This window comes from Aplysia californica, unplaced genomic scaffold (assembly GCF_000002075.1).
Source record: "Aplysia californica isolate F4 #8 unplaced genomic scaffold, AplCal3.0 scaffold00114, whole genome shotgun sequence".
Classification (NCBI taxonomy): Eukaryota; Metazoa; Mollusca; class Gastropoda; order Aplysiida; family Aplysiidae; genus Aplysia; species Aplysia californica.
The window spans coordinates 875142-902534 of NW_004797384.1; the positions used below are offsets into that span (position 1 = coordinate 875142).

Consider the following 27393-nt stretch of genomic DNA (forward strand, 5'->3'; position numbering starts at 1 on the left):
ACATATTGAAAGGATTTTATAACATTTTAAGTCTAAATATTTATTTATTAGTTATTTTTGCAACATGCTGTAATGTACTTCAACAAAGGTTTAATAATATGCTAGAAATTTTTTTTCTTTCTCCAAACCTTGTTTTTATATATGTGTGTTTGTTTGTCTGTTTTTGTTTTTTTTCCTGTGTCCTGATTTTGGTGCCCGTTTTTGTTGGTTACGTAAAAAGAAAGTAATGGTGCAGATTGTTATATGAAAGGGGAATTGTTGAGTCGGTAATGATGATGATGATGATGATAATGCTGATGATGATGATGATGTTGTTGGCGATGGTGACGGTAATGGTAATTGTGATGGTGAGCATGAGGATGATTATTTATGTTGGCGACGATGATGTTTCAATGTAGGAAATGACATGCGTGTTAGTCTTAGTGTTAAGTTTGTTTGGTGCTTACTCTAGATCCCCGCCAGGCTGTCCTGGGGGGCAGGACACAACCCTCATTCCCAACTCCTCGCATAGAGTGACCAAAAATTTGGAAATAATTCGTCATCTTCTTCCCTAGCATTTAATAAAAGTAGGCAGAAAAATCACATGGGGGCCGCTTTTAAGTGATGACATTGTTAGTGTGTTTGTTACCCTACATCTATGCTATCATATTTTCAAAACAGTGAAAGGAATGTGGCCAATGTGTTTTTATATGTGTTACAAAATGTACAAAATTAAAAATCAAAATATTTTGAAAATTTTTTTAACCAGCTTGTTGAGCATTGAGTTTACTACAGAATATACCTTTATTTCAATATCCAAAATTTCCGACAACTGGGACCTTTCCCCAGCCACACACCCATTTCATTCAAAGACAAGAGCCCAAAAACTTCCCAGTCACATTTATTCAATAATTTGTAATTTCTATCTTTTACTCAACTCTCAGATGTATAATATATTAATAAATAACAACAACAGTAACAACAATATTACAGACTACGTGTATGCATATGTACGAAGGCGTTATATGGATGTCACATGAGGACATATCCCAACCCTTCTCTCTTTTTTCCTCCACATACAATAAACGATAACTGACATTCTGCATAACAAGTTCATTCTGTATAAAACTTACTAATACACTAACCTTTCACATGCATCACCTCACATTTGATTTCATCTGAATTTCATTGTGATCAACATATTATATATATATAGCTGCCTGAAGCTATAAATAGGAACAATCTCTATAGAGAGTTAAATCCCAGCAAAGGGTATACACAACAGACAAATGAGGACTGTATAATCTAACAGCCTTGGACTAATATACCTATGGCACAAAATCATGAATCACCTGTTCTTGAGTGATGTAAGTAGAATATCAAATGATTCTAGCATAAAAAAATTCCAGTATTATGCAAAGCCTGTTTCTTTTAGAAGACAAAACTATTTTTATCAGTGTAACCTCACTACACTTCATAAATATCTCTTGCCACACTTGAAAAGATTTCCAAACAATCTTACAGAGACACAATTTTTGGGGGGTCAATTTAAAGTGAGGTGGCAAACCCCATTCTCCCCGCCCCCCTCAAGTAACCAAAAACAAGGATAGTAGAGCAGCTCTACCTTCCTCCCTTCTACAAACAACCATCAAGCCACAAGAAGAAATTCACATATCATCATTCTCCCTAATTTCAATATGTCCGCAGTTCATTTTGAATATAGAATGCCAGTCACAAAAGTCACCTTTACACCCCTATCCCCAAAAAAAAGAACCCCCCCCCAAACACACACACAAAAAAAGAATCAGTTTTTTCTTTTCACCCCCCTCCCCTGACCAACAAAAGCCTTCCCTCTTCCCCGACTCGCAAAGCCCTTCCCTCCCCTCCCTTTAAACTTCTTTTTCTCTTTTGACGCATCTTTCACTGTTGCATCTTCTACACTGTGCTCCTTGTGCAGAAAGTCATACAGCTGCTGAGCGTGTGTGGCACTGCCCAGTGCCTGCGTCAGCTCTTCCAAGCTGGCCTCTGACACCTCGTGAAGGTCCCGGAACTTGTTCAAAATGTTGAAGAAATTCTTCGAGTTGATGCCCGGCATGCGTAAAACAAAATCCTGGGGAAAGGTAAATTTTGTAAAAAAGTAGTTATATTTTTACCTTCATTTCCATGTGGTAAGCTATTAGGTGTGCAAAGAGAAAAATAGCAATCAAGGCTGGAAGACGGAAGAAAAGACATGTCTTTCTGAATGCAGGCAAAGCTATTACAGATATGGTAAACCAAATTTAAAGACTGATATTTCACATTTTGAAATAAAAGAGACTGAAATTGGCACCCCCCCCCCCCCCCCCCCCCAACAAAAGAAACAAAAACCCCCTCATAATCTAAGTATAAATGTTCAGATGTGCTATTCTATCTTATGTCTTAAGTATAGAAATGCGTGTATATGCTACCTAATATCTTGAGTATAAACGTTCATGAATATAAGTGAGGCATTGTGGTGAAATCAGGCGCTCGTCAAAACAATGAAATTGAAGAAACAGGCATTTTTCTGCAGGTTTGGAAATTTTTATCAAATTTTAGCTTTTTTTGGACTCAACACCTTATATGTCCATATATAAAAACATGTTTTCGTGTCAATTTTACTAAAAAACGTTGATTAGGCCACAAAATATGTCATTTTTAAGTTTTCAAGGACTCTCAAGGTATTGAAGTTACCAAACTTTGGAGGCCACTTTTTTTGCTAATTTTACCACTGAAACCAGGCGACCTCACCTCCTTCAATCGCAAGCATCTTGACTTCTAATCAAGATAGATTGGTACATTTTTCATTGACAGCAAGGCATATGAATAGGTTTTTAGATGATACCAATAACTCCACATGCCCAAAAATTGAAGAGAGCCTGATTCCACCGCATTGTGACACATAGACTATCTAATGTCTTGAGTGCAGAAGTTTATGTATGTTATTTAATGTCAGGAGTATAGAAGTCCATAAACATAAAATATACTATTCTAATGTCTTGAGTACAGGAGTTCACATATATATGTATTTAATGCATGCTTTCTAATGTCCTGAGTAAAGAAGTTGATGTATACTATTTTAAAGTCAGAGCACAGGTGTTAATGTGTTCTATTCTTAATTAAACACTTTGCAGTCACTTGGCGCAACAATGTGCCGGTGAAATTATCCATTCTGTTTTGCGTAAAGCCCGAGCAGTCTGTTGCAGTCGCTCTCTTGGCTGGGTGACTAGATGGGTTATTTTGTACTGCTGGCTGTGTAAAGAAGTTGATGCAAAGTGTTTAAAAAAGTGAAATGGGGCTGTATATTACGCATTAATAGATTGAGACTAGACAAGACAGGGAGGAGGCTGAGGGGGAGATGAGCAGACAGACTGAAATGTACACATATGGAAGCATATATAAATAAGGAGACCCACCTGTGGGCCGTGATTGTATTTGTCGTTCCACTCAGGTACCTCGGAGCTGGAGGCCGTGACGGTCATGGCTATTTCAGCGTTGGGCTGAGGACGACCTGCCTGGAGGGTCAAAAAAGTGTATAGGTTTAGTGGGGGGGGGGTTGGGTTAAAAAAAATTAATTATTTTCATTTTTGTTCTTTTTTTCCTTTATGCTTCATTTCTTTTTGTTGTTTTTGGGGAGCTTTCTTGCAAGATTGTTAGGTTATTCAGGAACCTCTTAATTTAACATCCATCTCCAACAGGACCAGCCAAATGGGAAAATTTGTGCAAAGCACTTGGCTTTTAGCAGAGATGTAAGGAAACTTAAGTGATTGGCAGTGTTCCAGTATCTAGAACCTGCGGCGCTATATTCTCTTTCGAGGATAAGGTAGACTGGAAGACAGGCTGGAGACAAGCGTCATTGTGAAATTGTGGAAGACACTGGCAGGAAGGAATCCCCACCCCCCCCCAACACACACACACACACTCATAACCATCCACCCACCCACACACAGTGCAGTTCTGTTTACCATCAGCATTATTCACAAACTTATAAATACCACTATGAACAGTTATGTAATTGGGAGAATGTAACAACCAGTCCCACGCAGCTCCTCAAAATGACAATGACTAAAATTCAAATCTCAAAGAATATCTGAAAGGTCTTCTTGTCAATGAAGACACAAAACATGATGAAAAGTAGTTGAAATTCAAGTACTATTTCTTTATAGTAATCACCTTAAGCTCCTCAAACAGCTCGGCAGAGGCATAGGGGGAGGGGCACCAGAGCAGGCGGAGTTTGGGGAAGTGCATGGTAAGCATGGCCAGCTTTGAGGTCACATCCTGCAGGGACACATCGCTGCCGAGACTTGACTTGGCCTGGTGGAAGGGATTTGGGGGGGGGGTTCAATGCCACAAATTGTATGGGTTTAATGTCTCTTGCAACTCTCCCAGGTTATTTAAGAGGGGGACCTCAGAATTTAACTCCCATCTCTGATAAGACTGAACCAAAAAGGAACATTTTTGTAGAGAGCCTTTCCGTCCGACACAACATTGGACTGAGCTGAGCCCTAAAAGCAGGGTGGAATACCTATAAAAACATACAGTTGGTAAAACGATAAAACCATGAGATATCAAATATTATCTATAATTTAGTATAAAAGAGATATGTTACTTGCAGAGGAGAGATACATTTACACACAGAATTACCATCTACATTTCTATAGCCTCTGTCTCTGTGGTGGGCTCTCATCTTTCCAATCTTTCATCTCCCCTGTCCAGTAATATCAGTAACATTTTAAAAAAGGTTGGAAAATACAGCTTCATTAAGACTGCAATAATCTCAAAAAGTACTGTTTCAACTAATTCTGAAACCAAAACAAATGCTAAAAGAAATCCAGAGCAACATAAAAAAAAGAGAGTTAAACATTTCATTAAAAAAAATAAATATTGAACATTCTATATTTCTAGAAATTTCTAGAAAAGGAGTTCTTTTCTAATAAGGTCTGACCCACCTGTAAAGAGAAAGGCTTATTGGCATCAAACTCTATGAGCAGCATTGGCCGCTTGTAGAACCTGCTCATGCTCAGGGCTTGCTGGTATAGTCGGCCGTTGTTCAATGAGCCAATCAAATCGCTAACGCTTTTCCGCTCAACACAGATGTCTGGAGTCAAGATGTAATCCCCAACCTGTTGATAACCATATTGATACCCATTCAATTAGTTTGACAGATGAAAGTAATTACATCCACTTCCCATCGCACAAAGACAAGCTCACATGTATTCCACAAGTCCCAAAAACAAAAACTTCTAACCATTTTAGAATAAATAATCCTATTTCGGAAATAAAAACTTTAAAGGACTATTATCGCTGATTTATGTTAAATTATCCAAGCTGGAACCATGAGAAAGCATTCTGTGTTGCAAACAATCTTTTTACGAACATTCGGGTACTTTTTACACCAAAGACAAAAATCTAGTTTTTGTTTTGTCGTTCCTATCAGAAATCATGAAAACCAAGAAAATTTGGAAGCCTTGACAATAGCATTACACAGCATTTTCGTTTTATTGAAAGGTGCATCGTTGATAGAGCTTTGGGAGGATGTGAAAATAGAAAATTCTCAAAATTTGGATTTAAGTGGATTGTTTGCAACAATTCAGTCTTAGAGGAGGTAACATAACAATTACATAGTATTCCCCTCCCCCCCCACCTCCCGAGAATCAGAACATCTGATCTTTATAATTTTTACATTATACCATTATCTCCATTTCATATTTCCCCTACTTCACAGTATATAATGGAACGATCAAAATGCAGAAGGTTTTCCGAACTTACTGGATCACTGAAAGAGAAAAAAAGATATATCATTACTGCATAATAAAATACAATGTGGAGCAAGTTGACAAATACTGAGATATTCAACATTTTAATAATGTTAAAACTTTCTGCAAAATTAACATCCTATAACAGCTGGCGAACATGGGTAAAATTTGAAGAACAAACCTCTAGAGTGATGGGTTCTATTTCAATGCCACGCCGATGTATGAGCGAAGGGAGTTCACTGCGGAATTCTCGCATGTCAACAATAACCTGAGGAAGATTTGACATATATGAAGATCTCAAGGGAAAAAACGGCATCAGTCACAGGTACCCAAAAGTTGGGTCTATAAGCTGCGACTTATTTTGTCAGCTTTTAATCCTGCAGTTTAAACAACAATGTAGGTTATTTACAGCAGCATATACTCCCTCGTCTACTATTAGTTGGTAACTGTTCAATTTCACAATCCATGTTAAAGTGTTGGCGCCATAAAAAGTGTTAACAGTTCATATTGTTACAGTGCTAACTGCTAACATTCTAAATCAAAGCCGCACACATTGAAGCATCAGACCCTTTTCTCAAACCTACAACCTCATCATGCCGAAAATGGCAGTGGAGACACCACTTGATCTGGTCAACTCTGACATTGAAGAAGAAGCTTTGAGCGAATTCAGAGGACAGGACATGATGACACTGAATAAATGTGATGTACATATCTGTGTTGTATGATCTGCCGCGGCTTATAAACCAGTGCGGCTTACTCATAAAAAAAGTTGAGATTTAAAAAAAAGTGAGTGGGAGTAGCTTATATACAGGTGCTGTCAATATACCAGACTTTACTGTAAATTATTGAAGACTTCTGCCGTTCTTTCATTAATTTATATGGAAAACTGACATTCTATTTATGCATAATAATTGTCAGTAGTAGGAAACTGGAGTTGTTTTTGGCAAAAATGGTATTTGGACAAGTACTCTCCATGCATATTATAAAACAGAAGATTTAATGGGTTTACAGATCACATTAGGTACTAGTATAGGAAGAACATGATACAATAGATAAACAGTAGAATATTTTGACAAACTCCTGTTTCTATTCCTCTTGTAGAAAATTAACATGAACCAAAAGCCTATTACTAAAACCTTGCCTGTTTGTTCAAATAAAAAAAAAAGAAGAAGTTTTGCACAAACTGACCTGATTCTTCTGTACAATGTCCACACCACCTTTCCTAGAGCTGGGGCCTGCCTGCTGCTGACCCGCGCCTCTTGCTAGGTTTGGGTCATCCTCTGAGCGACCATCTTGTTCTTCACTGATCACCATTGTCTGTCACATGCAAGAGAGTATAACACTACCGTTCACTGGAAGTTTATTGTTTGTTTTTGATGATTTTAGCTCCCCCTCCTCCTTCCCCACCCCCTCTTTCTACACTACAAATATTACTCAAAAGATGGTAGGTCCCCGCCCCCCTCTTGAAAAAACCTACCCTTCATTAAATTAACCATCTCTAGAAGAACAGAGTAGCAAGGCACAGAAATAGAAGCTTTAACAGTCAATTTTCAAGGAAACAATTGCATTTGAGTTGGCCACAATGTATTTAAGTGTTGAACAGTTTAAATACATGTGCTGGAACTGGATGGCTTCTAAAAGAATTCTTTCTGCACTTGTTAAAAGGATTTGGGGGAACGGGGGAGGTGGGGCAGCTATGTTAGCTTACTTCACTCAGAAGAACATGTTCAGTTGTATAAGAATAACTGCTTGAAGCAGTTTGGGAATACACAGTCTGGAACAGGCAGCTTCACTTGCTTTTGTTTAAGAGAAGCACATTCGTAAAATGAAGGGAACTTCATTTTGGGAAAGCACAAGCCGACATTGTAATTTTATTACAGAATGCTCAAGATACAGGGTCACACATGGAACTCAACAGCTAGTATGGTACAAGACAAATAGCAAAAAACATGAAATCAATAATATCAACAGAAAAAAAAAGTATGACGGACAAGGATGTGGCCACAAAACTATTACAAAAATTTTCTTTTTGAAAGACCAAACAAGCCACAACAAAAGACACTCACGGCTTTCTCGCGAATGAGGTACTCAAACGCCTCTTTCTCCTTCCTCAGTGTGGTCAGATAGCGTTGCTCCTCCACCGAGCCTTTATACATCATGAAGTACACGCGGAGAGGCTTGCCTGGCCGGGACGCTTTGTACACCTGCGGAGAACAAAGTCCAGCTACATTTTGGACTTTCACTCCATTTAAAAACAGTAAAGATCACAGTCATTTTCATATGTGTGTCTCGGGCAAAGATGCAGGGAGCAGCCCATCCCTCCCCATGCCAGGCCACAGTCTGGAGAAACAGGAACATTGCCCTAAGCTCAAAGATCAGGCTTATGCACTCCTTAGTGACATCAATATTTCTATATGCCTGTGAGTCCTGGACCCTGACAGCAGACACCGAGAGAAGAGTAAGAGCTACTGAGATGAGATGCTTCTGTAAAGTGCTTAACATCTCATACAGAGACCATGCCACCAATGAAGAAGGGAAAAGACCCATAAGAAGTGTAATCGGGCCTTACTCCGACCTTCTATCATTGGTCAAGGAATGGTTTATAGAGTATCTCTGTCTTTCTGCTGGACGGTTGTATGCTTTTTAGCTCAAGTTGGCCCTGACAGGCTGTGAAGAAGCAGCCTTCCATCTAAATGATCTTAATGGTGTAAATGGGGGCATAAAACATTCACAATTCTCTGATGTCAATTTGCTGACCTAGGTTCTGTCGTAGCAAAACTTACCCTTCCAAAACCCAAAAGTGTACAAAAGCCAGCCTTTGAAAGGATTATGAGCATCGAACAGAAGACAGCTTCTTAAAAAAACAAAACATAAAAATTGAATCCCTAAACCCTGTGAGTTGACACTTGGCTAGCCTGGGTGAAACAGACAGGCCTCCAACATAAAACTGTGTGTCAAGGCTACCTCATTGCTTCTGAAAGTAAACTAACAATACAGCTTACAAACAAAAAAAAGGCAGTTGCCAGTCTTGACAAGTTTATGAGGCAAGTAGTCTTGATAACATAAATGTACAGGCAATATTTTTCTAATCAAGCAAGCTCCATAACTGGTCATGTACTTTGTTCAAGGCTAATTCGTCCTTCATCACCTTTAATATGTAAGAGGTTTTTATACCTTTTTAAAAAGTATATAAGGGATTTTATACCTTCTTTTAACTCTTTATCTCCGAGGGGGGTAAACCCAGTAAGCTCAGGCTCATTTTTGGTATTTATATATGAAAAATGACGAAAATGTAACTAAATTGGTCAATAAATCTAAACAAGTGGACCTATTTTGATAGTTCTTCATCTAAGGAATGAAATCACGAAATCAGAGACCTGCTTTCGGCAATACCCGAAAATTAATTTGATGTCAAAGTCGTTGTAAGGATATATGCACGAGCCACTATCAGCGGCTCACTGGCACAGCAGTTCCGACCACGTGTCGCTGGGAGCAGCTTGCCGGAGATAAATAGTTAAAGAATTTAAGGGATTTTATACCCTTTTTTTTCAATTGACTTTTGGGGCTATTTCTAAAACAAAAACCTTAGCATCCAAAGCTATTGAAGAGCTTGAAATATATGAAAAAAGAATAAAGGAAAAAGAGTAGAGAGATTCTAACAGAGTTCATGTTACTTATTTCCTGTAGCCTACTACACATACCTCCAGCTGCCTGACAAGGCTCATGTCTGCATCATAGAGCACCACATATTTGGGCTCTACTTCTTCCAGCGTGCGAGCCAGTCCATGCGGGTCAGAGCAGCCATGCAGTGGATGGATGATGGTCATAGGGGAGGTGACGATGCCGCAATAGGCATCTTTGGAGGTCATCAGAAATTCCTTGGCCTACAGGTAGGATGGTGAGGAATGGCAAGAACCACGAATTTATGGTAAATTACTCATTTGTTCTGTACAATTCAGCAGCGAACCCAGCCTCTAAAAAGGGCTGTAACAATAATTTGGGAACCTCAATGAGCAAAAACTACAGAGTATAACATTGTCAAATTTTCACTGTCAACATTTGACCAGACAATGCATAAAACAGTAGAAAAAAGACTTCAAAAATACAACGTAATAAAGTGCATAAAGTAATCAACAACAACAAAATTCAGTCTCTAATCTAACCTTAAGACCTGAACACGACAGCAGTGACCAACAATGGGAAGTATCTCATCAAAAAGAATGTTATACGAGGGTTGTGCATACATAGCTGTTTTATATTGGAAAGTAATATTTCTCATCTCGTCTTCCAATGCACTTTCAAATTTCTTCCTTAGCGACCTGTGACTTCCTTCAAACTGTCAGCATCTTGAACTGAAAAAATACACTTATACTCTTTAAAAACAAAACAAAAATTAAATTAAGGCAAAAGCATATGTTAGGTTAAAAAATATACCAAGAATAAAACCTAGATTAAAAGCTTACTGAAAAAATATGTGGCTATACCCATTATCTTCTCTAGTATAAAATAAAACTGAAATAAAAGAAAAAAACAACATAAATATATGCAAACAAGACAAAGATTTATTCACTACTAACTTTATCATCTCCTTCAGCAGAGTCATCTCCTTTTCCAGCTCTCATCATCTGGGTCAAGGTCAAGGCATCCTCATCAGCAACTGCAGCTTTCTTTTTATTTTCCTTTGATTTGAAATCTCCCTGTAAGTGAACAGCACAAAGGCACAAACAGTTGTTCAGTTAAGAGACATGCTACTCATCATCATTTTCATCATCGCCATCATCATCCTCTTTTGTTTTTCTTGAAGCCTATCAATCTACACCATATTGGAACATTTTTACGAGATCTACAAAATTAGTATTAGCACCAAAATCAGGAAACGGGACCCCCCCCCCCCCCCCCAAAAAAAGACATGCTACTACATGACCATTTAATGTCAAGTCAACAGAACTCTTTCTGAAATCATGATAAATGCATAGATGTTCTACCATGCCAAGTTATTTGCCAACATAATAAATACAATACGTGGAGGTCCTTATAAATGAATAAATGAATCAAAACTGTGTCAAAATATGTCAACAGATAATTCTAAACTAACAAATCGTAGCTTGACAAATGTCTACAATACCCAGATTATTAGTTTTGTTTGTCTGAAATGCACCCCCCGTCCCTCCCCAAGGAAATTTTTAAAATGAAAGAAAGAACAGTGTTGTTACTTTTATATTTTCACCATGTTTGCAATACACAGACTTTCAACTTTCAACTGATACCATCTAATATATTAAAAATATCACAATCAGAGCTGGTTGTAACGGAGTACAAGTACTCCGGTACTTGTACTTACGTTACAATTTTCGGTACTTTTACTGTACTCCGGTACATTTTGAGAATCAGTACTTTTACTGTACTCCGATACTTTTATAAAAGTACTTTTGAGTACTTTTCAAGTACATTTTGAGTACTTTTGAAGCTTAATGAAAGAATAAGTGCCGACATTTCCGATAATAATTCACGGAACAAACACCCGGGCGGGCACAGCCGATCAACCAAGAGTTAAAAGTTGAGATTAAAGAACTGCCCGTCACGTCAAAGATCAGCCACTCTTGTGAAAGTGATCACATGCGCTTTTAAACTCCATGAAACGGTACAATGATCCCCAGACGGGATCACACCGAGGTGTGCACTGACCGATGGGCGTTTCTTTTCCCCAAACATCGCACTCGCATCTGAGCTCGCCACCTGAACTTTCATCCCTCGCTGGGTGGGTTGGGCCTACAAGTTCGCTCCAGGCATGATCACATCGAACTGTGAACTCTTCCCTGACCATTGAAGTTGAAGGCAGTTTTTCTCTATTCCCGAAATTGCGAGACAGCCTGAATTTTAATTGGTGTGGTCACAGCGTAATGGTACGTAACGACAAAGGCGGGGGGACTCAATCAGAGATGGAAGGCTACAATTTTTGGGCAGGTAAAGGGGAGGGGCAACTGGATAAACGTAGATAAAGATCTCGAGACAATATGCTAATGAGTGTACGGTATAATATTATGGCTTGCCTCATGCCACCATGCTACTTTGATTGGTCATCAAGGATGACCACTCTTTGCTCGCCATATGTCATAAACCTACCCAGGGGTCACGTCAGTTCTTGGGTCACTGTAGATTCTTCCTTAGCTTCGTTGGGCTAAGATCCCATATTTCCCTTGCTCCCGAGCACTGGGATCTTAGGCGGAGACTACTGTAGTAGAGAATTTTTGGTTACACTACACTTACTAGACTCTAGGAAATTACATGTAGGCCTATTTTGGTTTGCCGTGGGCGCCGTGGACTACACAGTGTGACCAAACTCTGTCTTACCACTATTATAATCAATTGAAACTGAAACTGAGTTCTCAATGTATATCAATCTAACAATTTTTTAGGCTACCTAAATTTCTTTTTTCCTTTTTTTTTGTGGTTTGTGCTTAAGACTACCTTGATTCCTTGAGGATTTGTGAAAGAATTCAAAGCACTTTTTTTTTTGCTGGCCATTTTCATCAATTTTTTTATTTTCTTAGGTCAACTTTGTCTCTACATTTTCCAATTTTGATACTTTTCCTACTTTCCGACCTCTAGGACTGACTTACATTAGATCATATTGTCTTGCTCAAACAAATTCTATTCATAATATCACTTACTCACTAGTTGCGTCTGTTTGTTTGCTGGGTTTTTTTTTTCAATTTCACGGACAATTTCCACCTACGTTCAGTGCGTATATTCAAATGCTTTGTATACTGTTTACATTATTAGTAATAAATGGCCGAATTTGTCAAATATACTAGATATGTTATTCAATATGATGTTTTGCATTTTGAAGTGTTTTAGCATATTAGCAGAAAGTACTCAAAATGTACTCATAAGTACTTTTTTTAAAAAGTACTTGTACTCAAGTACATTTTACAGGAAAGTACTTTTACGGTACTTAAGTACATATTTTAGATTGTACTTAAATTTGTACTTAAGTACCTTTTTAAAAGTACTTTAACAGCTCTGATCACAATATTATAAATTCAGAAAGAGATAGAAAATAATAAAAGGATAAGTAATGGGTACAATTTATCATGCTCCTTTGGAATACAAGCAGTTACCCTTTTTAAATTCACATGCAAAAGGTGAGAACAGTAAATTTAGGACTAAAGTATACACAAAATAACCACTTCTTTGAGTAGGCTTCAATTTTCTTGTTTTATATCCTACTTTAGCCTCTTTGCTTTAGTATTGGACTGAAGTAAAATCAAAGCCAATCATAATACCAGTCTCTTAACCCTTTGAGCCCTAGCCATCGGAACACCGGTGCTGCATAAAACTGCCTGTATTCCTAGACACCGGTACAGTGGTAAGCGAGACCCTTGCCTCAAACCAGCCCGTCTGAGAAAAAACGGGGCACAGGAAACCATTTTTACTACACAGGGCGTTCTAGATTATTTTGAAGATTTTTCTGAATTAGATGCTTGTAATGACTAGGACTACCCTTAGTGGGATATGGAATGTGATTCTGACGATGATATGAATATTAGTATAATATATCGCTCAGGAGCTCAGGCAAAGGGGCACGATAGCTTCGAAAGGCAGGGCTCAAAGGGTTAAAATTATCTTAATCACAAAAAGAATGTGAAAAACCTGGACACACCAACCTTAGCAGCAGCTGCTCTTCCTTTCCTCAGCATGAGATATTTCTGAAACATTCTGTTCATGAGGACTTCTGCTCCCTCAGAGAGGTACTGTAAGACAGAATGACATCAGTGTACACAGCAGACTGCTAATGAGATGATAATAATAATAATAATAATAATAATAATAATAATAATAATAATAATAATAATAATAAAAATAATAATAATAAAAATAATAATAATAAAAATTAAAAAAATAATATTACAAATAATAAAAATAATAATATTAATAATAATAATAATAATAATAATTATTATTATAGTAAATTGCATTTATATATTGCTCACCTCTGGCGTTGACCAGATGACAAGGGCATGTGGTTACTCGAGGGAGGCATTGCGCTGCTAAGAGCGAAATGCTCGCAGCTAAAGGGATTTGAAAACAACAACAACAACAACATATAGTGCTCTATCCCATTCGAGTAAAATCTCAGAGCTGACATTGCTTTGATTTCGACTTCATTTGACAGGGACAATGAAGATCATCATCAGCTTGCACCAATCAACAAAAACGATTGTCAAAGAAACTCTTGTGTATTTGAGAGTCTCATAAGGTACATTAGACAGAATGCAAACACATTTATCGAACCCAGTTTTTACAGCTTTCTGAAAAGAAACCCATACAGCGCATACGTAATATAGTTCTTTTTTATAGTGTTTATCAGGACCTTTAAAAAATTATATCTCACTGTCGGGATTCATTTAATGTAACATGTAGATAATTCTAAGATGGTCATTCATATCATTAGGGATGTTATACTGCTAGTCCTAGCCTTTAGTTGATAACTGGCCCATAACATCTTGTTTCCCTGACGAATAAGGACACTAACTTAAGGCTAGGACTACCATCATAATCTTCATATATAATACTGCTGAATAACAATTATCATCTATAAGAAAAACAAAGCGACAGACATAGATGACCAACAAAAAACATACTACGAGATTATATCCACTCAACATTGCACACACCTCTTTTCTGGTTATAGCAAAAGTTTTACAGCACTTGCAACACACTAAGGTCATGTAAAAGCCGAAGATTAAAGGTGTTACAAAAGAGTAGTAAACACAAAAAAGAAGGAGGGGAAATAAAGACGATACATGCTTAACAGGAAAAGGGCAGCACATGACACCACCAACACACACACACCTCTTTCAGCTGACTACAGGTACGGTCATCCTCTGCACAGACCAGCACTCTGTAGCCTGTGTCCAACACCCCATCGTTGTCCACGCCCACCTCACACATGGAGTCCTCGTCCTCTGCAATCTCCGCCAGAATCTCGGATAAAGCTTGCCACTTGGGACAAGGCTCCAGGCTTGTCGTCACATCTGAATAGAGTTGGGTTTAGGCTTAAGAGGAGAACATTGATGTAATGACCATTGTGGAGAGCTAGAAAAATGGATCACCACGGACAGAGAAAAATGAAGAGAAACAAAAAAGGTGCAAGCTACTAAAAAAAAGGTACAAGCTACCAATGGCACTTTATAATCACCAAAAAAAACCACCCAGTTAGACCTCTGAAAAGAAAAGAAGGAATGTGAGTTTGAGGTTCTGACAATATTTATGAAGTAGTTCAATGACAATATAAATGGTACATTTGAAAAGCTGACCCCAGAAATTCTAGAATCAGCTCCCTGAGGACCATTTAAAAATACACAAATAGAAGATTACAGAGAATGGATTACAGGATTAATAACTTTTTAAGATTCTGCAAAGACTGCTCAGTTCACTTTCAGCAAAATTAAGTGCCACTCAACCTGAACAGTGCTAATATGAAAGAATTGATGAGATGCATGAGTAGAGTACAGGACTCAGGAAGAGACTTTGCCTTAGTACCTTCATCATCACTCTCTTCTCCTCTTTGTTCTTCATTCTTGTCTTCCATTTTCTTCTGCTTCTTGCCTTTTTCCTTCTCCCTGAACTTGACACTGCCATACACTCTTTCCCTGGCATGCTAATTAAGAAGAAAAAAAAAGCATTTAAACAGAATCGAAAACATCACAGTCAAACTAGTTTGTTTTTTAAACTCATTTTTATCTATCTTAATATACAAATAAAAAAGATAAGAAAGGTAAACCTCTTTCTCCTCCTTCTTTTATACTAATCAACATTATACACTGTAAAGGAGAATAACAGAGCTATTTACCATTTCTTCATGATGGCACTGAAGTTCATGCTAAGAACACAACACATTCTTTACAGTGATAAATGAAGGAGGTAAGGATTGACGGGTTGAGATCAAACAGATGTTGAATGAAATAAAAAGTATAAGCTTCATAAAGAGTGACAATTCAAGGCAATAATGGTGAATTAGAGGCGGGAAAGGGGGGATGAAGTACAAAAAGAAAATATAAATAGAACAATAGTGAGATTTACCAATCAAACGATCAAGCCGTCCACAAACTAAGTATTAAATACTATAAGAGGATGGTCACCACAAATTACCACAAATAAACTGTCAGCTGCATCAAGGAATAGCCAGCCCGTGTTGTGTGCAAATGACTTCTCGTTTGATCTGAAAAAGAGATGCATAAAAAAGAAACAATGGGAGGACGTGATAATATTGTTCAGCTCACGCCTTCCCCATTCAACGATAAAAGCCACCCCCCCCCCCCCACCCAAACCCCCCCCTCCCTTAGAAACCCCAACTCAACAACAACTTAAATTAACAACTTAAAATTTTTTTAAACCCTTTAAAAAACTCTCCTCAAACAATAAATCACAAAATAAAGAAATAATTATATTATTTTCAGATGATCACAAAGAAAAGAAATTGATCATGGAGTTTTTAAATTATTTCTGTTGATACCATTAAATCTCAAATGAATATAAACTGAAAAATTAACTTTGTAACATGCTTGTCTGTTATTATGAAGAGACAGGATACAGAAGAAGCGAAACTAACACACGTTTACACCACAAATACACCTACCTGATAGACTGCAGAAAGCTGTGGAATGTCACACAGTCATACTGTGTTAATTGCCTGCAAGCAAGTGGGAAAAAAATTGTTTGTGTTAATAATACCACTTTGTTTACAGTGGAGGACACGATTATGACTTTACCGCATCCCTGAATTAAAAAAACAAAAACGACTCAATTTTACAAAAATACTAGCAATCCCATACAAAATACTCATTCATAACTGATGAAAAGATTTGCTTAAAACCATTGCTTATTGATAATATCTTGGCAAGTATTTAAGCCTCCCTGCACAAGGAAAACTTGGATTTGATTTCTCTCCTGAACACAGGCAGGAAGTGGTTAATCGTTGAGGCAGCCAAAGATTTTAAAGAAATTATAACGTTTAAATAAATTATTAGGGCTATTAAGAGTTAGATCTGAGAATGTGATGACCCTGGATATTAGAGAGCAAAAGAACAAGAGAAGAAAAAAACAAACAGACAACAGTCACAACAGGGCTCACTGACCAGAGGCAGCCATGAGCTACACAGGACGCTTACAAAAAGTAACATTTGGCACACAGTACCACATAGCTGCACCATTACAGCTGCTGTATACACTTGTTTTCATCAAAATAAAATCTTACAAAGTGAGCCAATTGTGTAAAATGTATGTGTAAATGAGGTAGAGTGCGAGTGTACACTTTTTCTGTGTACATGTAAAAGAGAAAACAATAAAAAGCTTGTGAACATGTGTGTTTGGTTATACAGTGCTACCTGAGTATGAGCCTGATAGTCTTGAGGTCAGAGACCAACTGCCTGGTCCTGACACTGAGTTGGTGCCACAAGGGTTCCAGCTGGAGGCGAATGAGAAGGTCAAAGGATTTTGACAAAGCATTCTCAACAGTGATCTCATCCATATCAATCTGGAAAAAGAAGAATCAGTCATATTAATAAATATGCACTCAGTGAGAACTAAAAAAAGGGAATAAATATGCTATCTATATAAATTATATGCTATCACTATTTTTTTTTAAATAGTAGAAAAAAATTTAATGTGATTTCAGATAGGAACAAAGTGTTTTTGTTAAGCATAAACTTACGCTAGGATTGGATCTTTTGAGCTCTGCAATGCAAGCGTTGATGATATCCAACAGGGAGGTCTGGCAAGCAGTCATGGCTGGGGTCAAATGTTGGTGAACTTCCACTACATCAACCTGCAAAAGTCATGGGACACAAGCTAGGCGATCATAAATCAGGCAGCGCAGCCCAAGAACTACACACCTTGCTTGTGGGCTGGCACACCGGCCGCTCAGGCTTCGGCCCACAGCAAGCAGTGACCTTCGTAATGATAATAATGATTACAACGGCCACGGCTAGGCGGTCTCTTTCTCCCTCTCCCCTTCTCTCTCTCTCTCTCCTCTCTCTCTCTCTCCCTCTCAATCTCTCCCTCCTCTCTCTCTCTCTCCCTCTCTCTCTCTCTCTCCCTCTCAATCTCTCTCCCCCCTCTCTCTCTCTCCCCCCTCTCTCTCTTTCTTTCTCTCTCTCTCTCTCTCTCTCTCTCTCTCTCTCTCTCTCTCTCTCTCTCTCTCTCTCTCTCTCTCTCAATGGTTTAGCTTCCCTGTGTTTGTGTTCAAACTAACGGACATGTAAAAAATTATTCTAGACAGACAAAAGCGATGGAAAGACAGAAAGTTGACTTGAGTTAGAGTTGTACGGAAATGGAGGGCACACACTGATATGTTTTGACACCTTTTCATAGGATAAAATGTTTGGTAAGCTAGCAGTCCATGCCCGACATTCTGTTTCATCCGAAGGAAATCCATACAAGGTCACTTTTTCTGCACCTTTCTGACTGTCATAACCAGTTTTGCATCCACAACTGAGCATTTTCTTCCCATTGTTGTTCTTATTCCTTCAGTTTATTTTGAAGGTGTCAGTCACAGTCCAACAGAGTCATAACCACACATGATGAAAGCAATAAATAGTCCTAGAAGAGAAGCATGTAAGCACTGAGAAAGAACAGCAGATATTAATATATACAAAGCAGTCGGGAAAAACACAAAGGAGCTCCCCCCTAATTATGATCCGTATACTTTTCCCTACCTAACAAGGGTGGGCCCCTAGACGCCCAGCGTCTAGATATATAGATTTATATCTACATGGTCCTTTTAGTCTATTGTTTGTGTTACAAACTAATCTAAATCTAAAAGTAGATCTAGGGATAGGATGGAGAGTTCGTTTTTAGTGGTTGTTTGCATAGAGAGGCTCTAAGTCAGTGAAGAGTGTGCGGATCAGGAGGGGGGCCTCCACTGTGTAGACATGGATTTTAGACAGATATGAATTAAACTTGCACGGTCAAAACTTCACTGTAGGTTTAATCTAAACACGTACACTGATGGAAGAGATATTTGATATTCACACAATCCAGATGATTTGAAAAAAAAACAACTGCATTAGGCCTCAACTAAATGAATCCAGGCATTCACTGAGTACGATGGCGATGAAGAATCTGAAAATGAACAGTAGGCCTACAGTGCAGCCAAACAGCACTTCAAATTTGCGATCTCAAAACTGTTGGTCAGTCTTAATTAATTAATTAATTAGTCACCACTTCTGTTCCTCAACACACACAATGATGTAGAAAATATTCACATAATCCAGATGACTTGAAAAGCAAACTGCATTAGGCAGAAATAAACCAGTGTCAAAGCATGAGCAAACAACAATTCAAACTGACCGCCGCACCCTGCGTAGGCTTATCACTACTAATGATCTACAAGGTTGTGGGCCTACTACACGGGTGTGTCAGCCCACAAGGAATCTAGGTCAGGAGCGCGCAGGTGGCCTGATTATATGACCGTATAGGACACAAGCATAGTCTTCATTTTCATTCTTTGAATGCCATGACTTACGATCTCAATTGATAACATTCAAAATCCTAAATTTTGAGTCACACAAACCAGAAAACTAGTTAACTGCACTAACACAGTGAATTTAATTAATTAACCCTTTGATCCCTGAGCTCCTTTGCTACCGTTCCCCTGTGCCTGAGCTCCTGAGCGATATATTACTAACATTCATATGAACGTCAGAATCACATTCCATATCCCACTCTGGGTAGTCCTCATCATTACTGGTAATCTGACTCAGACAGATCTTCAATAAAACCTGTGGCTAATGCTCACTGGGTTAAATTATGGAAAATCGTTACATCACCGTCAACAATATTCATGACATTTCACCATTCACTTATTTATTAGAGCTTATCAATAAACCCACACAAATGTCAGTAGATATTACAAATTACAAAAGCACACGCTGAGGCTTGAGAGAAAGTGAATTTGAATGTGTACAAGTGTGCATAAAAACAGATGCGTGTGACTTTTTGACGGTGGGCTCGTTTAGAAAGTGGATTCAAACTCATTCGTATTTGTTCCATTGTAGAACAACGTGTGAAGAGTGTGTAATTTTCATGGCAAAGTGCTCTCAGCAGTAAAAAAAACTACTGGTAATGCTATTTAAAAATGCAATACATTCTTTTGTTTACTTATTGCAGTTACCTTGTGTTTGTTGAAGCAGGTCACCACACTGGCCTGGAACCGAGGCCACAGAAACAGTTTCTTCACAAACAAATTCTTCATCATGCGTTCCACCTGGCAGAAGCCTCTAGTGAAAGCTTCAGCGTTGTCAGTGAAAGCTTTGATGAATCCTGTCTGCAAAAGAAAGGGGAAGTTGTCTCCATCAGCATTGTGCCATTGTCTTAGTGCCTTTGTAGAACAATTAGATCAGTTCAGATGTGGCATCAACAGACTGACTGAGCTGCTTGTAAATGCAACATTACTCTGACAACTTCGGTATAATTCTACAAGTAATCCATGTTCTAGGTAGTTAATGTTATTCTGTATATCTTTAATAATCAATAGATGGATCTGAAATTGAGAAAACAGGTCGAGTCCATCCCTGTGATTACAGTAGCTTACACTCCATTTTCTGACAGCACAAAATCTCTCTGTACTGCGCTTCCACTCAAAAAACACCTCAACAATAAACTAGACAGAGCCTTTTCAATTTGAAGAATACCGTACTGTTGTCAGCAATAGAGACACTAACAGCTGATATTTTCAAAAACGATATTGCATTTTGCCTCACCTTGTTCTTTTCTCGATACAGTCGAAGTATGAAAGCTTCCTGGCAAGACTCGATGATTCTGTGAATTTTAAATAAAGAACTTCCACAGTTTTAAAGATTTCAGCACTGGGTATCCTTCTCTCTCTGAGCAAAAATTAGAATAAGAAGCTCAAATACAGTTTCCAAGAAGGACAAAAGCTAAGCTCCCCCCCCCCCTCGATTATCAAACATCTGTAATGCAACACAAATTATGGAAGTTAATAAAATATCCTCAAATGATCAAAATTGTTTCATGCAATAAACTACTGTGTGAAGCAAATATACCTCTTCTTTCTATCTAATCTGCTTCTGGGAGAAGAGGCATGATGATGCTTTCTTTCCCTAGAAGATGGATAAAAACAATGAGACATTTCCAACACCTCAGTACAATTCAGTGACATTTCCATGCAATCAACGTAAGAGCCAATACTCCACTGTATTAATTCTTACTCATAGAGTTCATAGAGAACCCTAATATATCTTTTAGTTAATTATTCACTTACTTGTGAGCTCTATAGACCATGATGCCAGTCACGTGACTCACTGGCACTCGGTCAGTCAGCAGATCAACCACCAGAATCCTTGACGTGATGAAGAGGACGCCTCCTTCCATATATGTTGTCTGCCTGCGGGTGCACAGATTTCGATTTGAACATCACAAACAAGAAAATCTGTATTGTTCAGATTAAACACAACATTTTCCAAATAAAATATAAATCCCAAGCTCGATTTACCTTACATTACTTTACTGAAGGAAAACTTTTCTTTTACAAATACAAAATACTGACATGTTCTCGAAAATTTACACAATTTAGCACCAAAATATCTTTTCCTCCTTCATGTCAAATATGTGATCTGAACAAGTTAGCCACTAATGGAATATGCTTTACAAACTCTTAACCAAACATACCTGTCTGTAGCATTGATCTCATTGGTGATTATTCTGGGCACTTTTGATATCCCATGTTTCTCCAACTGCTCCGTAAAAAAGTTCTTCAGGAGAGAGAAAAGGAAGGGGGGGGGGGGGGAGGGGGGGTTGAAAGAGTTGATGAGAAAGTAAAAAAAAGTAAACTTGAATATAGCCTGATGTTTCTCACAGCAAATTGCAAAAAATGCAAAAATGGAGGACAATTCCGCACAACCAAAATTACGAAAGAAAATTGAGAAAGTGAATCTTATGCCATCCACCAAAGTCAAAGTATGATTTAATAATCTTTGACTGCTCATATCTTTTTAAAAAACTACTTTCTGTTCCTCATAGGCAGGGGTAATTCGTTCACTGGGCAAGTCCGGCGGACATGAGAGAGATTTATTGCTGTGATAATAAATTTAATTCAGTTTCAAGTAAATCTTGTCTAATATTAACATTAAAAAACTGTCGATTTCGAGGCGCCTAAAAAAAAGACAATAAGTGTTCACCAACATATTGTCGCACTACAGAGACTCTTTCCTCCATCTCTGTTTCATCACCTCTGGCGGACAACTTTGTTGCCACTGCCTCTTATCACAACGTGCAACTCCGTGTGAATGTCGTGCCAAGTCGGCGATTTCACAAACTGCCCACAAAGCGCAAAGAGTAAGCCTTTGCAGATGTAGGTATAACAAAAATAGAGAGTATGTGTCTGCCTGTGTTGGGGGGAGGGAGGGGGGGTTGATGTGAGCAACAGCCAGTCAGTTCTAAAGACCACCAGCCGCCCCTGCTCATAGGTATCACAAAGAAAAGATTTACTTCTCTCTTTGTAGATCTTCATGATGGAGTACTTAGCTCTCCATAGGTGATGCTGTGGATGCCATTAAGACAACAGCATCCACAGTGTCACACTCTACTGTCCTGGATCACCAATCCTCTCCACTCATAAAACGTTTTGGACATATTCATTATGATTCAAAGTTTAGCCCATAAATGAAAAGCCCATGAATGGAAATGACTATCAAAATCATTTGAAGTCTGTTAAAAATTGAAGTTACTTTTCCTGTGAATGGAAAATTAAATGTCTGCACACTGACAAATGAGCAAGACTGTAGTAGTATAGACAGAGACAATAAAAGAGAAAAGAAGGAAACAAACTTATATGACATGTTACGGGATGAAATTATGACATTTAAAAAAAAAAAAAATAATGAAAACACAGCACTAGAGCAAATGATTGGCAAATGTACTCCTGACAGAAATATAAATCTAATTTTATTGAATAGTTAGAGATACCTCATCAGCAGGGGTGGTATTTAACACAAGCACTAGGCTTGCTGGGTCACTGTAAACCTTCAAGAATTCTGTAAACAATCTGCTGAGTCCCAGACCCCTGGAAACAAGAAAAAACCAAACAAATTCAACAGAAGAAGCAAAGTTTTAATTCAAGTAGAAAATGTTTAAGGAAAGAAAAGGGAAAAAATATCTAAAGCAAAAGCTAATAAGACAACTGTCATAAAAGTTAAAAGTCCATTATGCAAAATCAAAATTTCACAAGCATTTTGTTGTACAACTCCAATGAAAACATTGAAAAGTATGTTTGCCGAAACAACAACCTTACTATACATTGATTCTTGAATTTTTAATACTAAATAATTACCACTGTACCATTTAAAGAACCTCTTTTGTCAACATTCTATTTTGTAACAAACCAAGAAAACCAAATATGACCAGACACAACATTACCTAGACATAACAAGAAGACCATCATCATGAAAAGCATCCAAGAAGATTTGATTCTCGTAGTCCAACATTTTTGTGACTTTTGAGAGTTACAATCAGTTCTTTGTTCATAGTACCTCACTCCATGATTGTAGGTTTTAAAAAAAACTCATCTGAAAATAAAACAATCACACAATCACCAGGGTTAATGAGGCAAGAGCACGGATAATTCCCCTTGATGTCTGACATTGGTCTATATATTAAATATAGTTAGAGCCAATGACATTCAATGAATTCAAAAACAGTGGACTGAGTATGCTTTTGATTTACAGTTGATTACGAAAATGTATATATATATGATTACTATTACTGGTTAAAGCTGGATAAAAATTGGTGAATGCCATCAAAAGTTATCAGCACAACAACAAAAAAACAAAAAAGAAAAGAGATTATATATAGTTTTACAATACACATATGATATATAATATATTGTGTGTGTCTGAAGAAAGACCCCAGTCGTAGGAAAGTTTGGATTTTGAAACAAGGACATATATATAGTGTGGATAGTGTTTAAAAAATTGTCAATATTTCTTGAGTGTGTTTTTAAAGAATGACACATTTCGTAACATAGAGTGTAAAGAAAAAAAAAGACTGTAGGCAGAGACAATAAAATTGCTGACCCAATTTTTAGCACATTTTTAACACATTTGGTGAAGTACAACATACTGCAAAATTAATTAATTTAAAAGATATTTCTATACAAAAATATAATGATAAAATACTGTCTAATGTTATTGTTTTGAAATGGGTTAAAACATGATTTCTGATGGAACTAAAAATTTTTGACCAGAGATGACTTTTCTGGCCTTTTCAGCCTGTTGCTCAAACAAAGCTCTGCCAACAATTGGGACCTTTCTCCACGCATGTGTTATTATGATGTTTGACCAATAAGCTGACAATCTTGAGAAGAGTATAGAAGAAGGGTACAATTTTTTACTTTCCCTCCTGTCTCACACTTATAAAGTTACCAGAGAGTTGTTCATTTTATCCTATCTTAACTATTACAAAAAAGTCAAGGAACAAAAATTCAAAGAAAGACAACTGAAGAACAGTTTAACCGAATTTATCCATTTTTTCAAAAAAGATGCTTTCGACTCTTTAGTGTATAATTTCAGATTTCAACAAAAACGAGAAGTTCATGTTAAATGAGTTTAAGTCACACTGGTCGGATTTCAAAAGTCTGAACAGCCATAGTTCTTCATGAACAATGTCAATAGTGGGTGTAGCCACTCCGTTTGATCAAACACTCGGCACAACGTCGACGCATGGACAGGACATGCCTACGGAGAACTTGTTGTGTGGGTTCTTCCACTCCAGGATGAGGCAGCCCAGGAGTTGTTGAAGGCTTTGTGCAGGAGGGTGGTTGTCCCTTATATCCACTGGTCAATGTGATCCCGAATGTTCTCTCTTGGGTTCAAATCCGGACTACAAGCTGGTCAGTCCATGTGGGTGACAGTTCGCTGCTGAAGGAAGTTCCCCACGATGCATGCGCGATGTGGCGCGGCGTTGTCGTCCTGCAGTACAGCCAGGGGTCTGATCTGCTGCAGGAGAGGAACAGTAAGGGGATGCAGGATTTCCTCCCTGTACCTTGCGGAGGTCAAACTGCCCTGGGTACAGGGGGTCTTGTGGTGAGCTGAGAAGCCTCTCCACACCAGAACAGACCCTCCACCGTAGGGCGCCACCTGCAGGATGAACTCAGGGTGGAACCGCTCTCCTCGGCACCTCCAGGCGTGGCTCGTCTGTCTGTGTGCAGCAGGTTGAATCTAGATTCGTCCGAGAAGATTACCTGGTCCCACTGACACTGCGTCCACTGTGAATGACGAGCTGACCATGCCCGGCCAGCTGCTTTGTGGGGCGGCGTGTGCCTTGGGCGCCTGGCAGGGACACAAGAAGCGAACTTGGCTCTACGGATACAGTTCCTTATCATCTCCTCGCTCTCGTGGACATTGGCTGTCACCCGTAGTTGGTCTCTGATGCCGTTTTCAGAAGTGGTTTTAGACGTCACGGCCTGTCTGACGATGAACCGGTCGATGCTGTCGTTAGTCAAACGGAGCGGCCCTGGTCGAGGACTGTTCGGGACCCTCCCAGTCGCTCGCCATCGTTCTTGCAGCCTGTATATGAATATGACTGATGGGGACACCCCAAGTTGATGTGAAACGACTGGGAACGTGGAGCCATCTTGGAGCCAGGCAAGGGCTCATCCTCTGTCCACGTCAGGCGGCGAGCGTCGCTGGACCATCGTGTTGTAATGAATTAAACATTGCAGAAAAACGCTGGCTTATAAAGGGTTGTTTGTAAGAGAGCAATATTCACACCTAAGGCATCGGTTTGATACGTGCCAAGCTTAGTTTTAGCTAACAGTCCCTATGCCAATGTTGCTGAAGTAGAGAAAGTTAGCCCATTTTTCATGCTTTTTGGCTGTGTTTCAGAATGCCCTGCGCCGTCACTGTGAAGCTGGAGCGGGCGAATTTGCTGGGGCAAACTGGGTCTAGTTGTCAGTACGTGTGCCAAGTTTGGTTGTCTGATCTACAGGTATGGGAGATATTGAAGTTCAAATTTGACAGGTCAAATCACAAGTTGTTCCTTGACTTTTTTCGGCGAGTTTAGAGTATATTGATGCGCTAAACACAAATCAACTTTATTTTTGTTGCAAATTAATAGTTTTTGAAATATTTGATGGTTGAATTTTTAATCAAGTTGCTCTATAATATATCAAAAACCCTGTAGTAATTTGCATGCATTGGACCAATCGGCGGGGGGGAGAGGGGTTCACGCAGGCCTGCCCCATTGAAGTAAAAATAAAATTGCAGACTGGGGGATATGCCGCCCTGTTTTAACCCACAATAAGTTTGAATTTGATATTTTGTATCTTGGTTTTAAATTTTCTTGAAAATAAATTGATTTGTGCCAGTTTTAGTGGCTTTGGCCTTCTAATACGTGTAATCTTGCAGCAGCTCAAGAAACAATACTTACGGTAGTTTGACCTCCGAAGCAGTGCATGCAGGAGTAGAAATTTACCGAAGAAGAAAAAAATAATTACTGACGATTGATTTGATCCGATAGTTTTAGATCTAGAAATCTATATATATCTAGATCTAGGATTCTAGGACGTTTATTTGGGCTAGCTTTCTTCAGAGGAGTTACTAGAATAGATCTAGATCTATATATATAGTTATACGAAGTGGCTAGCCATACTTAAGTACGGCTAGACTGCCAGTCTAGCCGTACTTAGATCTAGGTTTGGCCCTATCGACTCAAGCCTGTTAAGTACACAAGTCTCATTAGATCTAGATATCTAGATCTAGATGTAATTATTCAGGTTCAAATACATGCAAGTCAGTAATGTACCTTTTGGTTTTGTCTGAAATACAAACTTTAGGTATTGCAAACTAAAAATTTCATTTACAATTCAGCCATCAATATTAAGTACGGCTAGCCTGACAGTCTAGCCGTCCTTAAGTACGGCTAGCCTGGCTGTCTACCCGTACTTAAGTACGGCTAGACTGCCAGTCTAGCCGTACAAGGCCCTGTTAACATTAGAAAACAGGAGGTTTAAAATGCATGCACTGTCATTAAGGCACCTGGTTTTGTCTCAAATACACAAATACTTTAGGTACTGCACACTAAAAATGTATATTTACAATTCAGTAGGCCTATTTTTTGTAAATTATGGTCAGTCTAGCCATCATATTAAGAATAAGTAGGCTAGACTGCCAGTCTAGCCGTCATTAAGTACGGCTAGCCTCTTCCATAGTTATATAGGTTATGTCACATAGTAAGTTCAACAAATAAGTAGAATCTAATGAGTCAATTGACTCAATAAAAATAAAAGTTAAAAAAGCCTCGCCGAGGTTCACCCTCCTCGGGTCCCTCACAATTCAATAGAGTAGGAGTAGGCTACGAGGAGGCCTTCGCTGCGGCTGGATGGATTCTCCAACAGGAGGCAAAGTTCTTTCTTTACGATTACTGATACAGCTGGTGGATTTCCTCTAAGCTCGAATAAATAAATTCAGCTCAGCAATGGTATCTTCAGTTCATACATTGTTCCAAGGGGGGAAAAGACCGACAGCTTGATTGACTATGATGCCATATTAATTATAAAACTGCTGAAACTGTAAAACGAAAATGCAACAGAACAGAATCTCTTTCATAGGTCTACTCTTCT

At 38.5% G+C, this 27393-nt stretch overlaps 1 protein-coding gene across 2 annotated transcripts; it reads right to left on the bottom strand.

Annotated features, from left to right (window-relative positions):
• Positions 1 to 864: 864 nt before the first annotated feature.
• LOC101864377 (DNA repair endonuclease XPF) lies at positions 865 to 27389 on the bottom strand. Of its 2 annotated transcripts, none has more exons than XM_005095816.3 (23): positions 27104 to 27389; positions 23193 to 23341; positions 22743 to 22839; positions 21447 to 21529; positions 21040 to 21162; positions 20519 to 20576; positions 19930 to 20082; positions 17470 to 17583; positions 17144 to 17292; positions 16396 to 16449; positions 15909 to 15978; positions 15300 to 15417; positions 14610 to 14791; positions 13421 to 13507; positions 10331 to 10450; positions 9455 to 9637; positions 7820 to 7957; positions 6942 to 7070; positions 5935 to 6021; positions 4947 to 5120; positions 4171 to 4311; positions 3414 to 3512; positions 865 to 2089 (listed from the first exon to the last, which is right to left on the bottom strand). In XM_005095816.3, exons 2-23 carry the CDS (start codon positions 23258 to 23260, stop codon positions 1784 to 1786), a joined length of 2733 nt encoding a protein of 910 aa, XP_005095873.1. In that variant the 5' UTR covers positions 23261 to 23341; positions 27104 to 27389; the 3' UTR covers positions 865 to 1783. The 2 variants fall into 2 exon arrangements, with proteins under 2 accessions (XP_005095873.1, XP_005095874.1); XM_005095817.2 differs by lacking the exon at positions 27104 to 27389 and adding an exon at positions 26202 to 26445.
• Positions 27390 to 27393: the final 4 nt, after the last annotated feature.

Bases quoted from the DNA above. Each gene is read 5' to 3' on its own strand.
- LOC101864377 (XM_005095816.3), bottom strand. From the start codon at position 23,260: ATGTTGGACTACGAGAATCAAATCTTCTTGGATGCTTTTCATGATGAT. The intron at 21,530-22,742 runs GTATCTCTAACT...TCTCTCCTGAAG, and splicing joins ATACCACCCCTGCTGATGAG to AACTTTTTTACGGAGCAGTT. The intron at 17,584-19,929 runs GTAACTGCAATA...TGACTTTTGCAG, and splicing joins CCTGCTTCAACAAACACAAG to GTTGATGTAGTGGAAGTTCA.